Source organism: Podarcis bocagei, assembly GCF_964188305.1.
Source record: "Podarcis bocagei genome assembly, chromosome: 7".
NCBI lineage: Eukaryota > Metazoa > Chordata > Lepidosauria > Squamata > Lacertidae > Podarcis > Podarcis bocagei.
In genome coordinates this window covers 35,275,831-35,303,759 of record NC_138132.1, presented here as the reverse complement: position 1 = coordinate 35,303,759, position 27,929 = coordinate 35,275,831, and the positions used below count along the sequence as shown (strand labels likewise).

General features: G+C 46.7%; 3 protein-coding genes across 7 annotated transcripts; 1 reads left to right on the top strand and 2 right to left on the bottom strand.

The window, feature by feature from the left end:
- Positions 1-395: 395 nt before the first annotated feature.
- Positions 396-3,337, bottom strand: FAM229A (family with sequence similarity 229 member A). The gene is given in 4 exon segments (XM_081203946.1): positions 396-633; positions 2,400-2,537; positions 3,159-3,253; positions 3,257-3,337. Coding segments are annotated over 4 exon segments (402 nt in total). The 5' UTR covers positions 3,323-3,337; the 3' UTR covers positions 396-530.
- A 3,016-nt stretch (positions 3,338-6,353) lies between these two features.
- On the top strand, positions 6,354-10,071 carry TSSK3 (testis specific serine kinase 3). The gene is made up of 2 exons (XM_081203934.1): positions 6,354-6,699; positions 9,344-10,071. The coding sequence occupies exons 1-2, from the start codon at positions 6,528-6,530 to the stop codon at positions 10,003-10,005; spliced, it is 834 nt and encodes a 277-aa protein (XP_081060060.1). The 5' UTR covers positions 6,354-6,527; the 3' UTR covers positions 10,006-10,071.
- A 1,374-nt stretch (positions 10,072-11,445) lies between these two features.
- On the bottom strand, positions 11,446-27,188 carry BSDC1 (BSD domain containing 1). 5 transcript variants are annotated; one of them, XM_081203913.1, is made up of 12 exons: positions 26,825-26,917; positions 26,570-26,629; positions 25,417-25,477; positions 24,501-24,617; positions 24,090-24,257; positions 23,944-23,998; positions 19,092-19,207; positions 18,491-18,559; positions 17,357-17,438; positions 15,515-16,045; positions 15,135-15,238; positions 11,446-14,322 (listed from the first exon to the last, which is right to left on the bottom strand). In XM_081203913.1, the coding sequence occupies exons 1-12, from the start codon at positions 26,866-26,868 to the stop codon at positions 14,290-14,292; spliced, it is 1,440 nt and encodes a 479-aa protein (XP_081060039.1). In that variant the 5' UTR covers positions 26,869-26,917; the 3' UTR covers positions 11,446-14,289. The 5 variants fall into 5 exon arrangements, with proteins under 5 accessions (XP_081060039.1, XP_081060043.1, XP_081060042.1 ...); XM_081203917.1 differs by lacking the exons at positions 26,570-26,629; positions 26,825-26,917 and adding an exon at positions 27,137-27,188; XM_081203916.1 differs by lacking the exons at positions 26,570-26,629; positions 26,825-26,917 and adding an exon at positions 27,137-27,181 and having other exon boundaries at positions 25,417-25,501.
- Between the last annotated feature and the right edge of the window lie 741 nt (positions 27,189-27,929).

Genomic DNA, 27,929 nt, shown 5'->3' with positions numbered 1-27,929 from the left:
GCCATCCTCTTAGGATGGAGGCTGTTTATTAGCCGTCATCCATTACTGACCCCAGACGCTGCTTTAGTGCTTTCACAGCCTCCAAGGCATAGCAGAACTGAGTGTTAGCAGCATGGGCGGAATTAATTTTTTAAGAGAGAATAAGTGCTTGAGCTTCCATGCAAATAAAGCTCTCTGACAGAGAAGCTATCCCTCCAAATCCCACAAGGGTTTGGGGACAAGGTGGTCATGGCAGATGGCTGGGCTTACGCATCAGGGAGGGAAAGGTCCAGTTGCACCCTTTTATTACCTGCATGTCCCCGGGGCTGATTCCACTCCCCACTGCAGGGTTGATACGGGGAGGGGAGCAGCAACAGAGAGAAACGAAGCAGAACTCCAGGAAGGACACCCACAGAAACATTTTAAGGTGTCCTTTTATTAAAATGTGCGTCACTGTTCTGTGTGGCTTGCTTTGCTGTTGTCCGGCTGTCAGTGTGTTTCCTGGGACAGCCGCTGTGGCCTCAGCACTCGAGCCCGACCTAGGGGAGCCTTCAGGTGGTTCGTGGCCTGTGGCTCCCACCCATGGCAATGTAGACGTCAATGGGGACGTTGGGCAGGGTCAGGCAGTGGCACCCTGGACATCTTCGCAGCTGCCTGCCCAAAAGACAGAGAGAGTTGATCCCTGCATTTGTTAGGAGCTGCATATTCATATGCACTATGCAAAATGAAATGTGTCCCAGAATGCCATTCTATTTAAAATAAAATAAAATCCAAGTTCCAATGTCAAACAGAACTTAGGTGCTCCACTTCACTAACACAGGCAATCGTTTCCATGTGTGGAGCTAGTAAGTGGGTGCAACTCACCAGGACCCATGATGGGAGGTGCTCAAGACAAGGACAGATTCCTCTAGTTATCATTGTTGCACCAAGTCTTACCTTTGGGGACACATTTAGGAAACCACTAGGAGCAGCAGAGTGGGAAGTGCTGCTTAACACAACCTTTCCCCCCTCCCCCGGTCCCCCCCCCCTTGGTGTTTTGGACTACAGCTCCCATCAACCTCTGATTTGAGTTGTAGTCCAAAACATCCGGAGGGAACTAAGTTGAGGACAGCTGGATATTTGCCTGCACAAGCCCCACTGGACTAAAGGAAATATATTAATTAGCACATGGCAGGGTGGGGGGTGGATATAGATCTGGATTTGCCACTTCAGGCTTTAAAACACTGTGGGTCAGGGGAACGTCAATTCCAGATTTTCCCATCTACCTTCAAAATGCTGCACAGAGAGAGTGACAAAGGACAATATAGCTGTTGTTGTTGTTAATCATTATTTATATTTGGATCCCACATTTCCTCCCAAGAGATCAAGGTGGCTTACATGGTTCTCCACTCCCATTTTATCCTCACAACAACCCTGTGAGTTAGGTTAGGCTGAAAGTGAGTGTCTGGCCCAAGGTCACCTAGTGAGCTTTATGGCCGAGAGGGGATTTGACCCCTGGATTTCCTGGTCATAGTCTTATACTTTCTGAAGACATCTATTGCTTGTTAGTCTCCCTACCACCAGGAAAATAATATATTTTATCCACTCCACACATATTTTCTTGACCATTTCTATCCCTCATCAGCTAATTTATTCTAACAGCCTTTCATCTGGTCTCTGCATAAGCTGCAGTCAGGCTAGCAACTGACAACTGTTGACTGAGCCCTGTGAGGTTTGCATATGACTAGAGGTAATTTGCTGCTAAATTACCAAAGGACGATCCAGAGCAAATTTAGTGTCATTTCTTCTGCACTGCCTGATGGTTTGGGTGTACAGTGGTACCTCGGGTTAAGTACTTAATTCGTTCCGGAGGTCCGTTCTTAACCTGAAACTGTTCTTAACCTGAAGCACCACTTTAACTAATGGGGGTCTCCCGCTGCAGCCGTACCGCCAGAGCACGATTTCTGTTCTCATCCTGAAGCAAAGTTCTTAACCTGAGGTACTGTTTCTGGGTTAGCGGAGTCTGTAACCTGAAGCATCTGTAACCTGAAGCATATGTAACCTGAGGTACCACTGTAACTAGTTCTGTCCACCCATATTTTCAGAGGCAGATTCCCTCATACACTTGCCTGCTCGATGCAATAGAAGACAGCTTAGCACCTGCTCTCCACAGAAAGAGGAGGAGTGGCAGTTTAGGGAAACAGGAACCTGCCTTTTTTGAAGTCCATCTAGCCCATTATCATCTATGCTGACTGGCAGTGGCTCTCCAGGGATTGAGGCAAGGGCAGTTTCCAGACCTGCTTGGCTATAGCAGAGACTAAACCTGGGACCTTCTGTGTGCAAAGGAAATGCTCTTGCCAACTGAGCTACCACAGCCCTTCTCCTTCAGCTGTGGTGCCAGGGCTGAATCCTGCCTGTCGCACTGTGAAACGTTTCCTTACCTTGTTGCAGTGCGCTCAGGGGCAACTGGCTCCTGTGTTTCGGGGGCAGTCGCCAGGCTGGGAGAATCTCCTGCCTCTATTGGAAATCTCCGAGCTTGTGGGGTCTCTTGGGAGCTCATGTCCGAGCCCCAGACCTGTCTATGGAAGAGAAGGGTTCAGTGGGACGTCCCTCTGCCCCTGCACCAGGCCCATCCACCTACTCCAAAATGCCAGCTGGGTAAGCAACTCAAGGAGCATCACACACCAGCCTAGGAAGCTCCTGGTTCTTCTGAGGGTCCCTTGCCCCACTCTCAGGCCTCACAAATGGGTGCTCAGAAGACATATCTGCCGATACCAATGAATTCTTTACTCCATTGGTTCGTTTTAGGGTTGTGATCTTTTGAAAAATACTCTTAATGTCTACAGTGTTTTTGTATATGCTGCCTGCTTAGATAATACATTGATATGTGAGTCACAGAAAGGGAGGGGAGCAAGAGAGAATCTGGTTTATGTGATTGGAAATGCAGCAATAGTGTGTTCACAAGGGGGAGCGGATCCCATGTATTTGTGCATTGCTAAACATCCAATAATTCTACATTTCTGACCATGTATGAAAGAACTCAGAGGGGTGCCAGATGCTGCCTGGAAGCCCCAGCCAACCCCATACTTCAGCTGCTAGGAAGGTAAGTGTCTGTCTTCCTGTTCCTGTTCCTGTCCGTCGTTCCCCCCCCCCCCCCACGTACTACAGTATGGCTGCAACATTATTTAAAACAACTTCACCTTGTACCTTCAACCGAAACCTGACACAGAAATTGCGCAGGGGAGGCCTTTTCCTGGTGTGGAGAAAAGTTCGCCCCAGGCACTCTAAGCGGACTCTAGGCCAGCCCAGCCCAATACATTTCACTGCTCCCAAGGCAAAGGGCAAGAGGACAGCCGCTACCCATCCTGCAGAGGAAAGTTGCTGGGCTTGCAAGTGAATCACAAGCAACAGGGTGGTGTCCTCTGCTGCACCCAAGGCCCCAGGTTAGTTTGGGGGGGGGCAGGGCAGACCACATAGCATGAACAAGTCCAACCAAGGGGAACAGCTTGGGGTGTTAAGGAACAGCAGCTGAGGGACCACTACTATTGCCACTGCCCCCCAGAATCTACCACCTGAGGTGGTCGCTCCATTCTGCCTCATGACAGGGCCGACTGGTTCCACTCCTGCTTTGGTTGAGTATTGTTTGGGTGGCCCCACCATGGGATGCCTGGAGTCTGGTATCCTGGGCCAGCCTATTCTTCTGTCTTGCCCTTGGCTCCTCCGTCCCAGCCTTACCTATCAAAGGCGGAGGAGTACTCCCTAAGAGTCCACTGGGCAGGTTGAAGCGCCTATTGCAAAGGGCAGGCTGGGACGGAGCCCAGAGGGAGGCAGCGGCTCAGCGGCATTATGACTCGGAAGGGCTACGCTTGCATCACAATGCATCCTGGCCTTCTCTCTGCTGATGGTCTCCAGGGCAGGGAATCCTAGGCTGAAAGCTCAGCCCAAGCCAGGCGGGCCCATTCCCTTCCTAGCCTTGCGGACAAGGAACTCAAGAGTCACTTCTTGCTCTCTGACAATATCCATCCATAATGGCATCCAAATCTGGGACGTTTGTGAGAGGACAGTCTCATTTACATTCACAAACCAGCCAACCCTATATGCTTTGCCCCTATTGTAGCACCAGTGTCTTCTATTACCCCCAGGTAAGAGCTTCTTTATTCATATCAGCTGACAGGTTTATATGATACCTCCAAGGGTTTGCAGTTGCTCAGCTCCTAGCAATTTTCCCTTTAACAAACCCTCCTCCTCCTCCAGCCTCTCTAGTGATGTGGCTTTCAGGTCCTCCTGAGGCACAAAGGTGATGCTAGAAAACCTGTCTCTCTTGTCTTCCTTAACATGTGGCGCTGTATGAAAATGCCCACAGTGCCTTAAAGATGCCAAGCAGAAGTTAGGACTCCACCATCACGGGTCTGTTTAGAGCAGGGATGAGGAACCTGTGGCTCTCTAGATGTCCTTGCATTACAAAGTTCCCTTTGTCCATGCTAGCTGGAGGAAGGGGAGCTGGAATCTACCAATGTCTGTTGGACCACAAGTTCCCCATCCCTGGTTTAGAAAGAGAAACACCAGTCTTTACCTAATGGGTAAAGGAGGGATTAATTTTGGTTTCTAACTTTCTAGTGTACAACATGGGCCTTGAAGATTTCATTTGAAAAACCACTTACAATGGGTATATTTGTTTCCAAACTCCAAGTTATGTCATCTCAACCCTTCAGATCTTGAGTTATTCATACATTTACCATCATAACTGCATAGTTCCAGGTCTTGCTACCAGCATACAAGATGGTGGTCTTCAGTTTCCCCAAAAGCACCAACATCAAAGCCCAAAGTGCTATCAGGCAGCCATTATTACAGAAGTCCAAAGAACAAAATTAGTGTTGTATTTTCTTTCAGAAACTGATCATCTTCCTTATAAAGATCTGCTTGAACTGCTGGGACCTTTAGCTTATAAAAAAATGGTAATTGTGAGGGGTTCTCTAGTCTAGTTAACAGATGATGGAGAAAAACAAGGAGGAAAAAAACCCATCAGACCCTGCTGTTAAATTTCTCTGATAAACCTGGCTGGCCCTTCAGAAGGCATAATGCTCAGCTAGGTGGCCTACTGGGGTTAAAATTAGTTTTGGGGTTCATTTTGACAGAATATTGTGCCCTTTTTTTTGCAAATTCTGGAAGCTCTCTGTTGTTCACACAAATAGGTGTGTAGTCATAAGTTTGGGAAATGTGTGTGTTCTCTTCCTTTCAGAGGTTCCAGATGAAACACTGCTGTCTTAGAGGGGATGGGCAATGAGACTGGATACATTGCCAAAATAGGGGCTAGCACTAGCCGCTATCCTCTTGGAGAATACAGTGAGTGGGAGGGTGAAAGAGCTGTCATACCCTCCAACATTCCTCAGCAAATAGGGACATTCTACTGGTGTAGGAAAGAATGTCCCTATTTTCTGAGAAATGTTGGAGTGCATGCTATCTGGCCAGAATTGAGGAATGAGGGAATATAGGGAATATAGGAGAGGCAGTGGGGATGGCAGTGGAGGCCCACCAGCCTGCTGTAGGTCTTCAAGGACAGGAATAAAATCAGCTGCATGCTTCAGTTTCTGTTTGGATAGTTCTTCCTTGGGGATCTTAATGAATGAGAGAGCAAGTTATTTGGAGCAAAGCCCCTGCTTGGCTTCTGGCTGCAAATGCCTCTAGGGCATCTCTCCCCGTGCCCAGTCCCAACCCACGAGGCTACTGTACCACACTGGCTCTCTCTGTCCCATTATATATCATAGATGAGTGATTCGAAGTAGACCGCCGACTGATCCCCAGCAATTCCAGCAGCCACAGGTGCAATTCCCAATGTGGTGTTTACAGATACAGAAGCACATGCAAAGTCCCCCTCCCGCAGTGCCCACAGGTTCCCTTCTCCGTACTTGAAATTTGGTTTGAATGAACAAGTTGCGTTGTGTGTGGCACCCACAACAGATTATCTGGTTTGCAGATGTGTCCAACGACAAACTCTTATCTTAAGGAAATCATCTCACTGAATAAGAAAATGGTTGAGGGAATTAGAGTACTTACTCTTAAGAGTTGCCTGACGTAGTTAGACCCAAATCCTGCCAAGTAGCCTCAAGCCAGCAGACTTCCATGATGGGGAAAAGGAGACTAACTTAATTGTCCATGTTCACCCTGGACAAATAAAGAGGTTCACTACACTACAGTGTGGACTATATTCATCTCTTACCCAAGGCCTCAAAGCTGTAGGCCTCTTGGCAGGTTAACCCATCACCCCCCTGGAGGGCACTGGAGGAAGCTGAGGGCTTGGGCAATGCAGGCTCTCCAAGGAAGCATGTCTGCTTTCCTCCCATTGGTGCAAAACTACTACCTCCAGCCCGGGGTCCTCAGGTAACACAAGGTTGCATCACAATGGGGGCTCAAAGTTTCAAGATGTCCAACCTCAGTTTCACCCCTCATCAAAGGACCTTGTCTGGGCAGGAAAAATGATCTAGCATCCTGGGCTGCAACCAATGCAGACCCTGGTCTGGGAGGCGAAGGACGGCGATGTATATACTTTGTGATGACATGATGTCCTGAGAATGACAGATGAGCACGTTCAAGACACAATGGAGGAGTTTCTTCTCTCCCATGGTTACCAGATGGGTAAAACCATTGGAGAAGGGACATATTCAAAGGTCAAGGAAGCTTTTTCAAAAAAACACCAACGAAAAGTGGCCGTGAAAATTATAGACAAAATGGGAGGACCAGAAGGTAAGAGCCAGGAAAAAGCATTAAGCACAAGACAGATAAGGTTCTGCCAGTTCACACACCTAAATTGAGGAACGAATAGGCCCGGTAGGTTGTATTTTCCTCCAGGGAGCTGGGATCCTCTGGCACAATTGACTGCAATTGTCATTGAAACACTCTGCAAAAGCATTGCCATTCCTCTGAACGGAGACTGGGCTGTCTTTGCCGATGTGGCTGACTAGATTGTTTTACAACAACATGTAGCAAACTGCTTACTACTTTGCAGGATTTGTCCTTTTTGCAGGTGCTTCACCAGAATATTTGGGGTGGGGTGGGGAGAAGAGGAGGTAAGGACAGTGAACTAAAGATCCCTAAGAGCAAGCAGGAACAGCCTACTCCTCTATCTTGTCTGGAAATACAGGGCCCCTTTAAACATTACTCTAGTTTTGTCCAAATTGCTTTTATGCAAGTGGTAAAAGGAACCACCAAAACAGCAGGGCTGATTATGCAGCAACCAACAAAGGAAGCTCCCCATGGGAAGACGTCTGAGGTTAGTCCTTGCCCATGGAGGTGGCATTGCTATTCAGCCTGTTGTGGACAGTTGAGAAGGGGGTGTATCACAGCTCCAGCTTTTTGCTGGAGGGCCAAGTGGCACAGAGCAGCTTCCAACCAGCTAAAACTGGTACACTAGCTGTGGCTTTTTCTTGCACATAGAGCCTGGCCATAGTTATCCATGGTCTGACATTCTCCTAGTTAGTACACTGGGTTGTGTGGGGACCAGCTTTGAAGATTGCTTGGGAAGGACAGCTAATTCCAGACACAGATGCAAGCTTCCTCACTAGGATCAGGTATTGGAAACACATTTCACCAATAATGGTCTCCACTAGCTCCTGGTGTGTTTTCAAGTGCAATTCTAGGTGCTACGTTTTCAATCCATGGCTTATGATCTGGGCAACTGATGGAACATTCCAACATTGACCAGTCCAAGCCCCCAAATCTATGAAGGTCTTCTTCACTCCCTTTTCTGAGGGGTGCTGAATGGCAATTAGGATGAGGACCTTTTTGGTTGTAACCCCTCTTTTCCCAGGGAAGCTTGCCCAGTACCTGCTTAGAGGTCTTTTAGGCACCAGGCGAACCCCTATTTATTTTCTCAGGCTTTTTAAAACTAGATGGTTTTTAACATTCATTTCTAGTGTACTGTTTTAGCATATTGAAAGTCAGCATATAAATGCTTCAGTTGAATCATATCTCCACCTATGGTGGGGTTGTATTAAGAGGGCAAGAATTTTGGGCAATGGTATTCAGAGAAATTAGTAAGATTTTAAACTACCACTTTCTCCCAACTTCTTATAGTAGCTAAGAATAAGTAGCTCCTTATAGTAGCTAGAATGACCGTGGCACTGTTTTCAAAAAATTGAGACGGGGCCAATCTTACTACTTGGTACACTGAAGTTTGGATATTGCCTGCTGGAAAAACTAATAAGCTAAGAGTCCTTAGGGCCAAAGAAAAAGGGATTTCATGCCTGTTTGGTCTGACTTTATTTCATTTGTAAGCAAGGAGGAACATGGCCAAGGATTCCCCCTCAGCCTATGAACTAATATGACTTATAAAGTATTCAAATGTCCTGAATCAAATGTAACAACTTTCCCTTGTATAATAGGGCATGTTCTGTAACTGTCTTTTTTTTAACCATTACATCTATGCTGTAAATAGTTCCACACATTCACATACTTGTGGTTTATTTATTATGGTTTATTTTATGTCTTTGTTTGACAGTGAGCTATAATTGGTGATTATCTTTGTTTTTAACATTCATTTCTAGTGTACTGTTTTAGCATATTGAAAGACAGCATATAAAAGCTTTAATTGAACCTATGGTGGGGTTTGTACTAGAGTGCAAGAATTTTGGGCAATGGTATTCAGAGAAATTGATAAGATTTTAAACTACCACTTTAGCCCAACTTCTCAATTAGCCCTTTTATTTATATTTGTCGAGGGTGATAAAAATTTGCATAATAAAGACTTGCTAGTACACCTCCTTATAGTAGCTAGAATGACCGTGGCACTGTTTTCAAAAAATTGGGACGGGGCCAATCTTACTACTTGGTACACTGAAGTTTGGATATTGCCTGCTGGAAAAACTAATAAGCTAAGAGTCCTTAGGGCCAAAGAAAAAGGGATTTCATGCCTGTTTGGTCTGACTTTATTTCATTTGTAAGCAAGGAGGAACATGGCCAAGGATTCCCCCTCAGCCTATGAACTAATATGACTTAGTATTTAAATGTTCTGAATCAAATTTAACAACTTTCCCTTGTATAATAGGGCACATATTTTGTAACTTTTTTTTAACCATTACATCTATGCTGTAAATAGTTCCAGTCGCTACCTTCCACACATTCACATACCTGTGGTTTATTTATTATGGTTTATTTTATGTCTTTGTTTGACAGTGAGCGGTAATTGGTGATGGACTATGTATATTGTCATCACGTCTTGTTTGAGAACTTCCCTGGTACCATCATGGTCATTAACAGAAACACATAATTTCCCTGGAGGGACTCCTAATTTAATTTTACCAGGAGTGTGTAAATAAGCTCTTCTCCAGCCAGCTTAGTCACTAGTTAGCCCCTGATGCATCTTTGCTTACTCTGTCATTTCCCTCTGCAGAGTTTATCGAGAGATTCCTGCCCAGAGAGCTCCAGATCGTCAAGCGCTTGGACCACAAGAACATCATCCGAGTGTACGAGATGCTGGAGTCAACGGACGGGAAGATCTACCTGGTGATGGAACTAGCAGAGGATGGAGACGTGTTCGACTGTGTCCTGCAAGGGGGGCCCTTGCCTGAGAGCCGGGCCAAATCGCTCTTCCGCCAGCTGGTGGAGGCAATCCGCTACTGCCACAGCTGTGGCGTGGCGCACCGTGACCTCAAGTGCGAGAATGCGCTCCTGCAGGGTTTCAACCTGAAACTGACCGATTTCGGATTTGCCAAGCTGCTCCCCAAAAACCGGAAGGAGCTGAGCCAGACATTCTGTGGCAGCACAGCCTACGCAGCCCCCGAGGTGCTGCAGGGGGTGCCCCACGACAGCCGGAAAGGTGACATTTGGAGCATGGGCGTGGTTCTCTACGTCATGCTCTGTGCAAACCTGCCCTTCGACGACACGGATATCCCCAAGATGCTGTGCCACCAGCAGAAGGGGGTCTCCATTCCTGGCCACTTGGGGATTTCTGAGGAATGCCAGGACCTCCTCAAAAGCCTGTTGGAACCGGACATGATCCTGAGACCTTCCATCGAAGAAGTGAGTTGGCACCCGTGGTTAGCAAGCTCCTGAGAAAAGGACCATGTCAAAACTCTCCCCAAATAAAAGGGGACAGGCTGTTTCCAAAATGCTCACATATATTTTAACGTTATGCTCAGTTTCTGGTCTATCCTTGCCCAATTCTTTGCACACTTCCCCCTCTCACTGGGCAAATTTGAAGTGGCCCCGGCCTCCAGAGATATATGAAGAGCAGAGAGGTGTGTCTTCCCTTGCCAGTCTCTCTCTCTCTCTGCCATCCAAAGCTGCCTCTAAGAAGCATTCCAATACAGACCAAGGGCATTTGTGATGACTCTTAAGGAGGGTGATTGGCTCTACCCCAGCTGCCTCTCAAAGGCACTGTTTTCAGTGGGCATCCCACAGGAGTACTTGCTACTTTGCAAAAAATATTCCATGTCAAATATAAAACCCTAAGAAGCTGTCTTATACTGACCAATCAATCCATCTAGCTCAGCATTTTCAGCTCCAGCCTAAAAGAAGAGGTAAAAAGCTCCAGCCTACACCAACCTGGTGTTGTGAAAATGTTTTAGACTAAACAAATGCAGGGCAGCAGGTTGGCGAAGGCTGATCTGCTCTAACTGACAGGGAGGTTTTCCCCAGGCTGGTACCTCAAGAGCATTTTAACTGAAGGCCTCAGGCACGTAGAGCACAGGGTCTGCTGAGTGACAGCCCATCCTTCCATAGGTGATAGATATATCTAACAAGCTTCTGCAATCTCTTTGGCTATGAGTGGGAAAAGAGCAGAACAAGGCAACTAGAGCGCTTGCAGCCAGAGGCCAAGCAGGGGCTGTGGATTACTTGCTCCCAAGAGTGCTCTTTCTCCCTTTTCATGAAGGCCCCAAAGAAGGAACTTTCCAAACAGAATCTGAAGGAAGCAGCTGTTTTTATTTTTGTCATGGTGGACCTAGAGCTGGGGCGGGGGGGAGGAAGGGAGGGATCCCACTGCCACTCCCACATTCTCTCTCCTCTTCAGCCACCCCTAAACACCTTGCCCTTCAGGCTAGAGGGTACAGATCCTTCACCCTCCCATCCCACCATACCTTCCAAGAGTATAGCAGCTAGTTGTAACCCCTATTCTGGCAATACAGCCTGTCTTGTTGCACATCCCCTCTAAGACAGCAGTGTGTTATTTGGCATCTCTGAAAGGAAGAGAATCATAGAATGGCAGAGTTGGAAGAGACCCCAAGGGTCATCTAGTCCAAGCCTACAATGCAGGAATCAAAGCTAACAAATCTCTGGCAGGTGGGCAGCCAACCTCGGTTGAAAAACCACCACCTTCTGAAGTTGTTGATTCCACTGTCAAACAGTTATCAGCGTCAGAAAGTTCTTCCTAAGACTTTGAATCTGAACTGAATTTGAAAAAACACACACTTCCCAGACTATGGCTGCTACACCTACTTGCACAACAGGGTTGGCTGGGGGGGGGGGAGTCAAGAAACCAATATCACCAGGCCATTTCTGTAGAACTCTTTTAATTGCTGTTAACGGCAAGTCTGTAAAAGGTTCAGGAGAAAGTCATCATTACAAAACTAAACAGCTGTTAGAGTCACTTCTTCACCCCAGCTAGAAAACAGTCCAGGGAGTTGCAGTATAATTTAAAAATGAGAGAATATTGCACAACCAAGAGAGAAGAAAATGAACTATGGAGAATTATGATGAAATCAGAGCCTCAGTACTTTTCCCCAACCCCAATTGGGAATGAGCCTCGTCCCCTTCCTTGAAACAGAATCTGGCTCTCTACTACCATGCTTTGCCCCATCATCACACAGACACATCTAAAAAAGCAAGCTGACCCAGGAGCCACAGATGTCCCTTGACAACCACCATCCTTCTCAGACACTTGGATTTGGGCTCTTCTAGGCAGATGTCACACCACTGATTCCTGGCACCCCTATGCTCTGCTAAACTCAATGTGATCCAGTCTTCAAGGGGATATAGAACATAGCTCATTTTCTAAACTATCTTCTTGTCCCGTGGCTTAGCCAGGCCCTCATATGGATGATTAAGACACATCCAAAAGCAGCCCCCTCAAGACTGTGGTGGAGCTCGTACCTGCAAATGCAGGGAACATTCATTTTTGCACTATGCTGGAGAAGGGCAGTGGGGCACATGCTACCCTGCCCCCCAAAAATCTATCCTGTTTTAGATCACAGGAACAGAAGTGGCCTTAATACCAGCAACTCAGGCAGAAGGTCAAACCCACCTCCTGCTGCTACATGATCTTTCCAAAGGGAGATGGCAGGGACTGAGACAGGGATGCAGCATGAATGTATGTGCTCTACCACTGATCCCCATTTCAGAAGCAACAGCTCATGTGGACCGAGGACAAACACAACAAGAATACTGTGAACAAAGCAACCAAGAAACTTGGGTGCTTCACTCCCCTTAATCTGCTTTTAGGGATGACTCTGTTGCTAGTTTCCCCCAAATGGGGGTTCATTTACATGGGCTGGCTCATACAGGAGCCTGCAAACATGTCTCCACACCATCAGAAGCCTCTAGGAGAGGTGACTGTAGCAGCTATAAATTCTGACAGCTACTAAGCGACCCATGGAGAGCCTCCTTCCAGCTCTCGCACAGCACTGCTGCGTGCTCAGTTGCTTACTTTCCTTTTGGCAGTGTTTGGCTTCCAATTGGAGCAGGAAAGAGAAATAGTAGCAGGAACTTTCTTATTCCTGTCTGGTACTCTTAAGAAGCCAAGCACTGTTGAGAAGATGAATGAATGAGCAGCAGCACTGTGAGAAGGCTGGAAGGGAGTCGCCTTTGGATGGCTCTGACAAATATCAGATGCTTCTGAAGGCTCAACCACAGGGGCTCTGGTATGAAACCAGCCTATATTGCATCACTGGGGAGGAACATAAGCACATTTCCTGTCACAGCTGTATGCATCAGAGAGATGCTGAACCTCTGCACAACTCCCATTTGTTTCAACGGAGTTTGTGCACGAGAACTTCCTAATGGAGAGGAAGCCCATTTCCATTTTGGACCCATTTTAGAAAAGCATGAACAGAGCTAATCAGTTCTGAGGTCAGAGATGCTCAAGTAGTTACATACGCTTTCGACTCAACTATGTTGTGGCAAGGAGCATATCAGGAAAAGGGGGGATCGCACCAAAAGGAAACAGATATGCCTAGAGAAGGTCAGAGGGATGTGGGCAAGGAAGGAACACAGCCTTGTAGGCAGTTGTAGCTCTTGGCAAGGTTGGGGAGCAGGAGAGACCTCTCCCTGGGGATGGGGTTTTTCCAGAGGCTTGCTACATACTAGCCTTCACTAAGTTGGCGATGGCTGCCATAGACAGAGATTGACAAATGCATCAGTCCAAGTGGGGGCGGGAAAGAGGGGCATGAGGCTTTGGCAAATGCTGGTCCTTCAACACTGACCGTCAGTGCTTCTCAGGGATGCCTAATAGCAAGGCCACCAGCAGAGGAGCTGCACTTGCACCATTCAGCAGCTCCACAGAAACTCACACCCAGCCCTTTTCAAAGAAGGTCTCAGCAGCACAACCCAGCAGGAACATCTCCTTCCACTTGCGTTCAATTCAGGGGAGCTTGTGCAGCAGATGCTCCCGCTAGTGTCACGTGCTGCTAAGCAAGGATTCGGCTTAAGATTTCATTTTTATTTTTTAAAAAGTGCTTCAAGTCCCAGAAAAGCAGAGAAGGAGCAGTTCAGGAGTGATAGGTAGGGATGAGAGGACTCTCCCAGCTTTTCAATGTCCTGGCTTCCTATCAGGCAGTGCAAGATGCTAAGGGAAATGGGTAGGAGCAATCAGACACCATGCTAGAGGGGTTGTCTTCTCCTTCTCTAAAAGCTTATTGGGTTTCATGAAAACACTCACACAGAAGGAGGCACAGCTAGGAAGTGGCCGGCCTAGTGAAGAACAGGCATAATAATCCTAATTATCAGACTCACCTCACACCCACCCCAAACCACCATCAACTGACACCCACCTCAAACCGTGCCCTCCCCAAAGGAAAATAAATCCACACTGAGACAGCTCTGAGAGAAGCAATAGTCCAGAGGACCTACTGGGAAGATGCACCTATCCCTGTGCCCCACTCCCTCTGCCGAGGCTCTTCGGCAGCCCCACGTGATACCAGCCACCACCAGGATCCAAGTGTGGGTTATGGTCCAAGGTCCCCAACAGGATTTCAGCAGAGATGAGATGCAGCCAGCCCGGAACACATTTACACAGGAAAAAGGAACCGGTTGCTCTGTGGTTTAATTCACATTGGATGGTGCGGAGGGGGGAAGGGGGTGGGGGAAGATACCAAGATGCACCACAGAAGTGACGGCCCCATGTTATTCCCAGTCTTCCCATTCTTCATCTTCCATCTGCAGTAGGAGAGGGAGGGAGCGCAAGAAGAAAGGTGTTTTAAGGTAGGATGTTACAAAGAGACAAAGAGCAAGCACTGACCGAGGTCACACAATGATTGTGCACAGGATTACACCAAGAGCTGCCAGCAAATTAAAGCATTTTAAGTTGATTGATCCTTTGCCTTGCAAAGAACCAACCAAGCAATCCAGTCTATGTGCTGCTGAAACATTATTAAAACCTGAGACCAGAAGCCATATATACAGTTGCAATCAAAATTATTCAACCCCCATTGCAAATCAGGTTTATTATCAAAATTTTACAGACTTTCAGCTGTTGGCAATGAGGAAATCAAACAAATACAATTGAAATAACTCAACCCAACGGATACTTCAAGTGGTTTCCCCAAATTCAGCTAAAATAGATGTGGCCTTGAAGATACAAGTGATTGGATCCCAGTCAGCCGTCTTGCCAGAGAGAGAACTAAAGCATTAATATAGTCCTCCTCTTCCTCCTCCTCAGTGCCTGGCTGCTCCTCTTCTACAAAAGAGCAGGCGTGGCATTTTTCTGAAGCACAAGGACATGCCTGTGTCCAACACAGGTCATGTACATGTTAGTGTCACAAAGGTGTGAGCAACAAAATAAAGAAAAATAAGGTCCTCATTGTCTCTTCTGAAAGCCCTCTTAAGCCTGCAACGCTACAACCCTTTCCCGGGAGTAAGCCAGTGACCAAACAGCAGCCTTTTTTCAAAAGGCCTTTGTAATATGTTCTGCCACCATCCCAAGAACCCCAGGGGCGGTCTTCTGGACCTGGCTGCCTGCAAGGACTCACCTCCCCAGAGATGTCCCCCTTGGAGAGGGCCAACTGCACCTCTTCTTCAGTCATGTCCAGGTCAAAGTCCTTTTCCCAATCCTCACTAATATCTGTGCTGGAGCCTGAAATGAAAAGAACAACAGAGGCATCCCGTGCTCAAGGCTTTTGATGTACCACAAATGCCACAGCAGGAAGTAAATCACTAAATAACAACCAATGCACTCAAGGCTGTGCGGCATCCACACCTTTGTAGCCAGACCACACCAACATGGAAATGGGTGCTGTTCCACAGCTGTCAAGGATCAAGAGGGGCTTGAAAATGGGTAACTTTCCACATGCTAATGCACATTTACAGAGGGCTGAGGTTTGGCTCACTGAGCACTGTCCAGGCTACCCACCTTTCTTCCCATTGTTGGAGGGAGTGGATTTCCCACTGTCGGAGTTGAGTTCAAAGAGTCGCAGATCCATCGGCCCATCCTCTCGCAGAGTCTCTGTCCTGCTCACTGGCTTGGCCTCCACTTGCTCCTTGGGTTGCTCTGGGGAAGGCTTTGCCTCTGGAGCAGCTGGGGAAGGATGTGCAGGCTCCGCTGGCTTTGCGAGTGAGGTCTGCTCCTCTGCGGTAGCTTCCTGCAGCCTCTGAGAGATGTCCCCTGCCCCAGAGAGCTGGGCTCCAGTCTGTAAGGGCACAGCAGGTGAAGCAGCAGCAGCAGCAGCAGCAGGGTTTGCAACCTGAGTCACCAAAGAGATGCTTTCGCTGCTTTCAGATGGAGTCACCTCTGCCGGGGCAGTGCTCAGCATAGCCCAGCTTTCCACCGATGCCTCTAGGGTCGGAGTGAGCACTGCTGCAGAGGTGGGGGAAGCTGGCTTCACCTCTTGGGGAGATTGCGAGCAGACGTTAGACTGGGAGGAGGATGACCCAAGGAATTCCTCTGCGGTAGAAGAGGTGAGAGAGTGAGGCAAAACGGGTGAGAAAATGTGTCACTGATGACATTCATAAGTAGGGGAAAATGAGACGGGGGAAACAAGCAGGGGAAAATTCTTGCTTTTCCCTCTGACTTGGTAAGGGAAAGACTGATCAGGAAGTTTTCCTTACAGCCTTCTGAATACTAATAATGCCAGGAGTTTCCCTCCAAAGAGAAGGTTTCTCTCCCCTGCCCTTCTCTTTTGTACTTCCTGGCGTGTTATTTCTTAGCAATGGGGGCACTACCATGCAATAAGCCATTTAATTTCCCCCTGCCAGGATGCCTGCAATTTTTTCTCCCAAGCTTTAAAAATGTCCAAAAATTGTAACACTGCTAAGCAAAACAGCAACTAAGATTTTTTTGTGCAATAAGACAAGCAAAAACTTCATCTGGATTCATTAGTGAAACTTCAGGTGAGGGCCCCGTCTTTATATATGTGTGGCTTATGTTACTCTGTACACCAATAGGGCTACATTAACCATCAAGGCAGACAAACCTGGGAATCCCCAAACAGAAACAGAGGAGGATGGGCAACTTGCCTAGAAAAACCCACACTTGCACTGCAACCCAGAGCAAAACTTTAGGGGGCTAGAACATGTTTGCAGACTCCATCAGGAAAGGAGCAAATAGTGGCCCTCACCATGTTTAAATAGCTAAAACAAGCCCAGCTGCTAAGGAGGCAGCCAATATTGCAACTTTTGGCCCAATGAAAACACACCAACTCCAAATCTGTCTCCAAGAAGATTTCAAAATGCTGGTTCTCAACTATGTGGAGGCCTGAATGACCTGGGAACTGGTTACCTGAAGAACTGTCAACTGTCAAATAGATCTGCTTATGTCCTGAATTCATCAGCTGAGGCCTTGCTTCAATTAACTACACCTTCAGGGGTTAGACAGGTGGCTACCAAAGACAAGACCTTTTCTAGCATTGCACCAAAATGATGGAAGGCCCTTCCCCTTTATTATTCTTTTAGGCACCAAGTGAATTCTTCTCTATTGTCCCAATTTCTGGAGATAAAAAGCATGAATGGTTTAGTCATTGTATTTGTTCTCAAGGCAGATGCTCTTCTGATGTTGATCTGAGTTCTATTTTGTATTTTATCCTTGCATGGTTTTAATTTGGCATGGAAGTTGCCCCCAAAGGTATTAGTGGAAAGATGCAGTAGGCATCATTTCAATAAATAAATTGTGCATAAAGTGCAGGAAACTATAAACAAAAGGGTCAGAAGACACCTCCAGGCATCTTGCCCAGCTGGGAAGCAATTTCTGTTCACTAACCTTCTTCCTCCTCCCAGCCTGGCTCCTCTGAATGAACACTTTGTTCTGCCCGCTGCTTCAAAACCTCTCTCCGGACCTCCTCCTGGGACAGAAAGGAATTCAGATGGCTGTCAGAAGTTGCTCACCTGCTGACCAGGAAGAGGGCACAAGGCTACCCCTGCAGGCAGAGTTCAAGAGCTCATACTCCTGGGTGAGAAAAGATTTCTGACAGCTGCACATGGGAAGGAAGGTGGCAAGCAAGGGGAAGAGAGGAAATACTTATAGAGCTAAACCAAAGGGACATGCCCAAGAGTAGGACAGAAGCTTCTGGGGTCAGGCCTCAAGGCAAACCCTCAATCCCCTGGAAGGTACTATGGAAAGTCCTCACCTGAGCATCAGAACAGATCAACAGGAACCCCATAGGCCTGAGTGTAAACCCTCATCTGCAGGTTTACCAGTTGGTGTTCATTGCTCATGATTCTGGCAGGCTGACAAGACTTGGGCTAACAAAGGCTTGACTTTAAAATGTCTTGGCACAAGCAAAGAGTTTCCTGCTAACAAACAATCCCTCACCATACAAAACAACCACTCCTTCCACTTCTCCTTAGTTCAAGCTGCACTTTGCATCTTGCACTTTCCAAGTCATTTGAAATGTGACCACATATGCCGCCTTACCACTTGCATGCTTGATTCTTCCAACTGCTCCAGTCTCTTCATAAGGGCATGATTCCTGTAGTCTGAAGCAGCGGCACTCTCTTACCACTTCCCACCCCCAAACTGAGTAGGCCAGAATCTCAAAGAATTCTACAAGCCTAGGACATTTCCAAGGGTTCTGCTGTTCCACAGTGCAACTGAATGCTAAGTGACACACTGTCTGATTCAGGAAAAAAGACAGGAAGGGCTTGGCAGGCAAGCTGCATTAAGGGATGAGGTAGGAGCCACTCTGTGTGCCCACAGGTGCACATGAGAAAGACCTATAAGCATCTTTCCCTGAACTTAGAGCCTCTCTCTGGAAATGTGACTTAGAAGACTGTCCTGGAAAGACACTGTTGCACCCTCCTTCAGACACCCTTGTGTTGCCCCTTACTGCATCCTGCAATAGAGAAAAACTGACTCTGTCTCAGTCGCTCCCAGAGATAACCTCTACAAACTCACCTGCTCCAGCTGATGGACTTTGTAGAAGTAGCGTTGCCAGAATTCAGAATGGGACACAGCCACTGGCACCTGATGTCAATAGAAGGAAACAGAAGAATGAACAGGGATGCAGTGGATACAATTGTCTTAAACCAGAATCACATTAGGGGAGTACACACAACCCCCTCATAGGTTCACCCAGGAGAGCAAGGCAGTTGTGGGGTTGCACTCCATAGCCCCATCAACACCAAGTGTGAGACAGGCCCTGCATGCATATACAGAGACTCCTCCACACTGGGGGGACTAATAAGACAGACTGCATGGCTGAATGTGTGTAGGGAATTATCGGTAGAGAGATTACGTCTACCGATTAGGTAAGAGAAGAAACCCTTAGATTTTAAGACACTGCTGCTCCCTAGAATCTTCTGTTAGAAACCAAATTTTCTGCATGCAAAAGCATTACACAGGAATTGCAATGGGCATGTTCTGGAGCCCTGCCTCTTCCTTCAGAACAGAGAACAGCACCACCCCACAGATAAATGTGAGCAGCTAACTTCTAGAGCAACTGTTTGAAAACAAGACCCAGAAGATCAAGGGACTAAGCCACACTGCACCACCTTACCATCTTGGAGTAGAGCGCGCGGATAGAAGGGCTGTTCACCAGCAACTCCGAGATCTCCCCTTTCTTCTCCTCTAGGTTGAAGTGCAATAGCCAGGCCTCAAAGAGCTGAGAGGGTCCTGTAGAGGATGGAAGAAACACCACCATATCACAGCGGAAGTGGTACAATCAGCTTCCATACCTGAGGACTGGAAAGTGACCAACGTAACACCAATTTTTGAAAAGGGATCCAAGGGGGATCCTAGAAAATTGCAGTCTGGTTAGCTTAACATCTTTCCCAGGAAGACTGGTGGAAAGTATTGTTAAAGAAATCTGGAAGGTGGCAACACGAGCATGGGCCTGTCATGGCTCCCTGTTTCTGGAATGCCATCTCCAAGGAGGCTTGCCTGGCACCTTCATTACATTATCTTTAGGTGCCAGGTAAAAACACTTCTCTTCAACCAGGCATTTGGCTGATTATCATTCTATGACTTTTTTAATGTGTTTGTTGGTTGTATTATGTATTTTGCATTTTCACTTTGTATCGTGTTATGAACTGCCCTGTGACCTTCAGAGGAAGGGCTGTACACAAACCTAATAAATAAATAACAAAATTATGCATGGTGCGCAGAAAGTGGACAGAGAAAGGTCTTTGTCCCTCTCTCATAATGCTAGAACTCAGAGACCTTCGATGAAGCTGAATGTTAGAAGATTCAGGACAAACAAAAGTACTTTTCCAAAAAGCATATATAAAATTTGCTCCCCCAAGAGGCAGTGATGGCTCTTGGATGGCTTTAAAAGAGGATCACACAAATTCATGGATAAAGCCCACAACAGCTAATAACCAAGATGGCCATGTTCTACTCCACTGCTGGAGGCAGTATACTTCTGAATACCAGTTATTGAAAAACACTGGAGGGGAGAATGCTGTTGCACTCAAGTCTGTCTTGCTTGTGTGCTTCCTACAGCCATCTGTTTTGTCACTGTGAAAACAAGATGCCGCATCAGATGGGCAACTGGCCTGATCCAGCAGGCTCTTATGTTCTTAAATGGCCAAAGTTTGTTGGACAACAAACCAAAACCAGCACTACACCATGACAGACTGCAGTCGCTCAAGGAGGCAGTGGTGAAAATTACGTTAACTTGTTTTTCCTGTAATGTATGCTGTGCTGTGTGTGATTATGACAACGGGATTCCTGCCACACTGCTGCTTGTGAGATAAAGCTACTTTGGCAGTGTAAACAAAGTGACATGGACTTTAAGAGATAAAGCACAGCCTGCTTAACTGTGGAACTATAGCCATGGATGAGAAGCCTTGATTTCAGTGTCTGCTATTTGAGAGAGGCTTATAGACAGAGATATATTACAGTGGTGCCTCGCAAGACGAAATTAATTCGTTCCGCAACTTTTTTCTTCTTGCGAGTTTTTCGTCTTGCGAAGCACGGTTTCCCATAGGAATGCATTGAAAATCAATCAATGCGTTCCTATGGAGACCGTCCGGGGACAGAGGGTCCCTCTTTTGAAGCAAGGGGCGGAGGGGAGAAGATCGCTTCTCCCCGTTGACGCCCCTTGGTTCAAAAGGGGTCCGGGGACAGAGGGGAAGGCGCGCGCGAGAAGCAAAGCTACAGGGAAGCAGGCAGAGGGCCTTCTCGGTAGTGGCGCCCGCCCTGTGGAACGCCCTCCCATCAGATGTCAAAGCGATGAATAACTACCTGACATTTAGAAGACATCTTAAGGCAGCCCTGTTCAGGGAAGCTTTTAATCTGTGGTATTTTACTGTATTTTTTGTTTCTATGGAAGCCGCCCAGAGTGGCTGGGGAAACCCAGCCAGATGGGTGGGGTACAAATAATAAATTATTATTTATTATTATTATTATTATTATTATTATTATTCCCGCCGCCCCTTGCTTCAAAAGAGGTCCGGGGTGCGGGGGCAAGCTTCGTTTTGCGAAGCAAGCCCATAGGGAAATTCGTCTTGCGAAGCAACTCGAAAACGAAAAAACCTTTCGTCTCGCGAGTTTTTCGTCTCGCGAGGCGTTCGTCTTGCGGGGCACCACTGTACAGAGAGCTCAAATGGTGGGTGGGGGTTGGAAGATTAGACACATTGAAATTCTCAAGATCTGGACATTGACACATCCACACCTTCCTGGCTTTAGTGGAATATGTTTTCTGAAGACAGTACCCAAGGGTGCCATGACAAAAAGTAAAAGGGGCAGCCCCCTTTTGGCCCCATCCCCATAATATAAGCAGTGCCTCTGCACACAAAAAGTTCCTTTAACTATGTTCATTTGGCCTCAATGCTGTTGAGAGATCATGCAACCATGAATTTGTTCAATCCTTTTCTTTAAAGCCCTTTACAATATAGGTACCCCATGTTTAGCGACAATAAATCTCAAATGTTAATTATGCCTTGTGTAAAACTGCTGATTCCTTTTACCTTTCCTGAACCTACCACTAAATCAAATTGAGTCATCCCAAATTATAGCGTTATAGAAAGAAGAGGGGTGATTTTCCTAACCATTATCATGTCTTTGCTTTGTCATTCTTTTTAAAATAAAATTAATACCCCCCACAGGGAAATTACTCCAGTACAATGACATTGCATCACCAAGAAAGTATTCGGATGTGTGTGTGTGTATGCGTGTGTGTAAATGATACAAGAAAAACAAAGAAATGGTAGGCACAAAGGGGCCTCTTCAGTAGAATTCTCTTCCCAAAGAAACTTGCCTGGCACCAACATCAACATCATATTGCCACCAGTTAAAGACTTGCCTCTTTCCCTAAATATATAATGATTATTTCCCCCCTCTCCTTTTCTTGCTGCTCTGGCCATTTTATTTTTATATACATATACATATACACATACACACACACATATATATACAGTGGTGCCTTGCAAGACGAAAATAATCCGTTCCGCGAGTCTCTTCGTCTAGCAGTTTTTTCGTCTTGCAAAGCAACCCTATTAGCGGCTTAGCGCTATTAGCGGTTTAGCGGCTATTAAAGGCTTAGCGGCTTAGCAGCTAAAAGGCTATTAGCGGCTTAGCGGCTTAGAAAAGGGGGGGGAGCGAAAAAAAATCGGAACACTCGCAAGACGTTTTCGTCTTGCGAAGCAAGCCCATAGGGAAATTCGTCTTGCGAAGCAGCTCAAAAACGGAAAACCCTTTCGTCTAGCGGGTTTTCCGTCTTGCGAGGTATTCGTCTTGCGGGGCACCACTGTATATTACACACACACACACATATATTACACACACACACACACATATATATATGCATGCTTTTCTGCTATATCTCATCTTCAACACATACTAGGTTACAGTCATACATAAACTAATAGAAAAAAGATAGCATAGGTATAAAACATAAACATCTGGTAGAAATAACATATCTATATTCTTCCAAGATTATTTAAATCCTCTATATCTTAAATTATTAAGTATGATCACTTTCAGTGCTTTGAATCTCCTATATAATTTTGGAATTTGTATTGTATCCTTTATTATTAATCATCTTGAGATTTTTTGGCTAAGACAAGGAACAAATGAAACAACAACAATACATAGATTCAACTAATTCCACAAAATGCCTCCCCACCCTCCACCTGTATGTAGGTTTAATGCTCCAAGCTGGCATCCCCAAAGCAGGTTTGGCAGGCAGGCATCCACCAGAAGACTTCCCACACATTTGTTTACAGTTCCTGCCCTTTCTTAAGGCACTCTGCAGACGGCAGAGTTCAGGCTATGCCATGGATGTAAAACCTCTGGACTGTGGGCCAATCTTGTCCAGCTTGGGGGTTCAAGATGGCCCTCCAGGGCTGGGGTGATAAGGATATAGGCTGGCTAGCCTAAAAAGCTTCTACACCCCTGCCTTACACTGTTCTTAGGCTCAAGTTTCCATGGTTTCTGCCCACATACAGGGGTGCCTCGCAAGACGAAAATAATCCGTTCCGCGAGTCTCTTCGTCTAGCGGTTTTTTCGTCTTGCGAAGCAACCCTATTAGCGGCTTAGCGCTATTAGCGCTATTAGCGGCTATTAAAGGCTTAGCGGCTAAAAGGCTATTGGTGGCTTAGTGGCTTAGAAAAAGGGGGGGAAAGCGAAAAAATCGCAAGACTCACAGGACGTTTTCGTCTTGCGAAGCAAGCCCATAGGGAAATTCGTCTTGCGAAGCGCATCGAAAAACGGAGAACCCTTTCGTCTAGCGGGTTTTTCGTCTTGCTAGGCATTCGTCTTGCGGGGCGCCACTGTACCTATATTGCAGGTAGGATCTCAGCCTGCCAGAACTGACTCTTCTGACCTTAAAAGACCAGCATGTGTGTGCAGCCACTAATGGCTGGAAAGTGGAGTGCAAAACTATCCTAGTGCAAAACTATCCTCTCCAGGCCTAGAAGGTGACAGGGTAGCTTCACCCTTGCCAGTCTGGCACAGAAGACTGTGAGGATAGGGGGAGTGGCAGAGGGTGGGGGAAAGCAGCAGGAGAGGGGAGGGGAAGGTGCAACTTGGCTTTTCATGAGAAGCAGGTGCCTTGCAACCCTTCCTCATTATTTGCAAAAAGTCCCACTTGCCAGAGGTCACCCGTGGCTGAGCAGGAATTCTGAGAATAGCCTCCCATGTTGAAGCATAACGCTTCCACTGCATCATGCACCAATCCCCAACCTGTCACCCTACCTCCTTCAGACCTTTCTACTGCAGCCCCCAAACCCAGAAGTTACTTTTTCTTTTAGTAAGGCCTGCATTTCAAAATCTGGGCCATCCCATCAGGTTTTGCTTTATGAAAGCAAACAGCATGTTGTGGACTTCAGTCACCCTCCAGGTAGATAGTTCACCCAAACACTTCCCTGACTGTGCGGTTTTTCAGTCCAAATCAGCCCCCAACTTACCATCAGGTTCATTGCAATAGGTGGCTGGGTCAGACTGAAGGCTGTACAGCCGAGCCTGGAAGAGGACAGACAGGGAGAAGCATATGAGCACAAGACATTAATGGCGCGGACAGAGGCCACCTTTTGGGGGTAGAGGCTAGAGGCACCTTGGCACTGTCGTATAACTCTGTTGTTCCAGAAGGGGTTGCCATCAGGGTTATGACGTCACAGTCAATGGTCATATCTGGTGAAGGTGCAAATGTTTCGGAGATAACACCCAGGAAGTTGGAGAGCCCTTTTCTCACTTTCTCTGTCGCACCGGAGGAACTTTCCGTCTTCACAAAAACAAAGAAATTCACAATGAAAACTAATCTAAGGCAGAGGAACCAGAGTGGGCAGTATCCCACAAAGCCTAGCATTGCTATGGGCTTGATACACCAAATCAACAAAGAGAATAATGAAAAAAGTTGTCGGGAGAGGGAAATGGCAAACACAAATGAAAACCCGCCAGCCCTTCCCAATGATATGCATTCCTGCCCCTGCCTCTCCCTCCATTTCTGTTTTCAATGCCCACTCACAGCCAGCTTCTCCTTGACCACACTGGCAGTGGCAGCAATGGTGCAGGCTGTGTCATGCTGGACCACTTGCGTGAACTCGGTCAGGTCACGTTTCATGAACTCCAAGGCCTCTGTGGACTGTAACAGAGTGAGAGGAGAATATACTTATTGTTGGGTACACTGTGGCTGAATTTCCAATGAGTGTGGTAGTTAGCCTGGGTTGGGGGTTAACAATCAAAGAACACCAAGTGTTTATCAATCTAAGAGTGTGGCCACCAGGAGGAGAAAACAATAAGAAAACATCCAAAACAATAAGAACCTGACAGCTCTTGTTCCAATCACCTCACGTGGCTTCAGGAGCATGTTCACAACTGATCCCCAAACAAGCATTTTTTATTCCAATAACAGGTACATGAAACGTGACTGTGAGATGTGAATGCTACTCTAATGAACCAAAGTATTACCCTGGAAGATCAGGCCAAGGTGGGTCCATCTAGTTCAGCCTTCCCCAACATGGGGTCCTCCAGCTGCTTTTAACTACAACTCCCATCAGCCTCAAGATCCTACAGCCATGCTGTGTGGGACTGAGCTGTAGTCCAAAACAGCTGGATAATACCAGGTTGGGGAAGGCAGGACTAGTTCAGTATTTCATTTCCAACAGCTAGCAAGCAGGTGCCTGAGAAAGGCTCATAAGCAGGGGCACAAAGATCATGGCCTTTCCTTGGCACCTAATACTAAGTACTATAATAAGCAAAGAGGTTTTTCTTACAAAGGGAGTCATCAGTCATTAATTCAGAAGTAGCCAACTTGATGCCCCCAGACCATGATGGACTCCCACCAGCCTCAGGCAGCATGGCCAAATATCAGAGTTTGAGCTGTGTCTTTTTGACATCCTCTTTCTCTAGTTTACCAGTGGATAAAAAGCAGACCCACCTACCTTATCTTTGACTGACTGAAGGCTTTGCTGTAGCCAGCTCCTCCACCAGCCTCCATCTTCCCTATTACAGGACAAACATATGAAGCTGAAATTGGGAATTTTACATAATAAACACAAGACAAAGAATGCAGAACAGTCAGCTACTGCAGCAAATCCTACAACGGCAGCCTTTGTTTCTATGAAATGTTAACAGAATATTTTTCCAACCCCAATTCAGGACCTTCCCTTTCAAGAGCCAATGCAGAAACACCTTAAAATCAGTACAGTACTACACTTGTGTCCTTGGCTTGGCCTCCTCCTGCCACAAATAGAATAATAATTTAAATTCTTAGGCACAAGTTCCAAAGATTTCAAAACTTGTGCTACACTTTCAAGCACTACTGCAAACCAAGGCTCCCATTTTTCTCATGAATTGTTACACATTACCTCCTTCCTTCTCTCTCTTTTGCCCTTTCTCAATATTACCTCCCAAAATAACCAATTACAACCAAGATAGAAAGCACTTTAATAACTTAGCAGGTATTTAAATACTTATTTAAGTTTAAGGGAATATTATTGAACTCCTACAACATGATATGAACGATGCAAAAAATGTAATACAAACTCAAGCCTCCTACAGTATTTACTAGAAATCTATGAAAAAGGGTATGAACAAAATAATCACTCAGGCTTTTACAGCACACAGCCTCAAAGACATACAAGTGAATTAGAGGTTCCTGTGCCACCTGTTTAAATCATATAATTTAGTTTGGGGAGTAGTGAAAGAATGTGGATTTACTGGTTCCCTCCTCCCACACACAGCCTTTTTAGTTTGCCACAATTAATACATCATCATGGAACACACTATAACCACGAACATATTCTAGTGCTACTTTAGAGTTCTGTATATAAATGACTATACAAGTGGTCTAAGAGCAGGGCTTGGCCAAGCAACCTTTGATTCAAAGCCTTCCTCAAACCATTAAACCCCCTGCATAGCAATCAACTGCACTTCAATCTCCATGTCCCCACCATCTGTCACACTAAGGTACTACCTTACAAGGCAGCTCAAAAGATGCACATGGCAAGAAAGGTAAAGCGAGTCAGTGATGAATAATCTCATATATTAACAACAGACCTACAAAACGGGCCAGACTGCAACACAGTGGCTTACCCAAGGCTGCCAGAGAGTCTGAACCCAAGTCCCACACATCCAAACACATCATTTGAGGGGCTGTAACAAAGAGGATGTTTTTCAGGACCCTCTTTTCCAGTTGTCCCCAGATATGCCCACTTTGACAATTCTGAGGCCTCACCGCACTATTAGCCCCGAATTCCTAGATCTCTTCCCAAAACAGCCAACGTTGCCCTACCACCAAGCAATCCTAAACTGGCCACACACACCCCATACTATACAGTACAATCCTACCTTTCTCCTCCGCAACCTGTTCCCCTGAAAAACCCACACCTCATCTTCAGGCTTCGCGACCACCGCCAGGGCTGCCTCTACAAAACAAGAGTGCCCAGACTCAAGAGGGAGGGGGCGGGGCTAACAACACTAACTCAGGGCCAAAGGAACGCACTCTATGCATTACCAGCGGTACTCTTTCCTGCCTAATCAGTCCAGGGGTCCCGAGGCGGAGCTCTGGCACAACCTCCCGCCCCTGCTCCTCATTCGCCCCCAGGTCTCCCCCACCCCAGTCGCAAAGGCACCACTCCCAGCGATACCAGTTACGCTCACCCTTCCGCCATCTTGGCCGTCTGACGTCACCAATATTTACTGACCTTTGACACCCAGCAGAAGCCCCGCCCTTTTGACGCAGCAACCGCCACTACTTCCGGGGGATCCCCCACTTTCTCTCAATCGGGCTGTCACAACTTCAGTGTTACCATAGAAACACTTCCGGCTTCCACGATAGAGAGCTCTGGGTAGAGTGGCTTCCCTAGGGTTACACATCGTATCTGAAGAAGTGTGCATGCACACGAAAGCTCATACCAAGAACTAACTTAGTTGGTCTTTAAGGTGCTACTGGAAGGAATTTTTTTATTTTGACTATGGCAGACCAACACGGCTACCTATCTGTAACATCGAAGTAGAAAAGGCTTGTGGCGATGCCATTGTTTTCGTATTATGCTCCTCACACGGGCGGCTGTCAAAAGGAACCCGGAAGTGAGGGCTGGAGTGGGGAGCGTCTTCTCTCACTCTCTTTTTAATCTGTATGCTTCTTCTGAGTTTGGTCGGCCTCTGTGGGTACGGCAACAACCGAGGGCCAAAAATACTCGCGCGCAGCACGTTCAGCGTTTAACTCCCTTATCTCTGCAGCATCGAGGCGGAGCCAGGAGAAAGGTCCTCCCCTTTCCCCTCCCTGGAGCTAACGAAGGAAATCCCGTAGCCCCATCGAAGTTAGCATTCTGCAATCACCCGCAGCTCTTACACTTACCGGGATTTCACAATAACGCATTTAAAATATAATCTAATAGATACATATGTATGTATGCATGTATGTATATATCATTTCCATTTGAAAACTCTC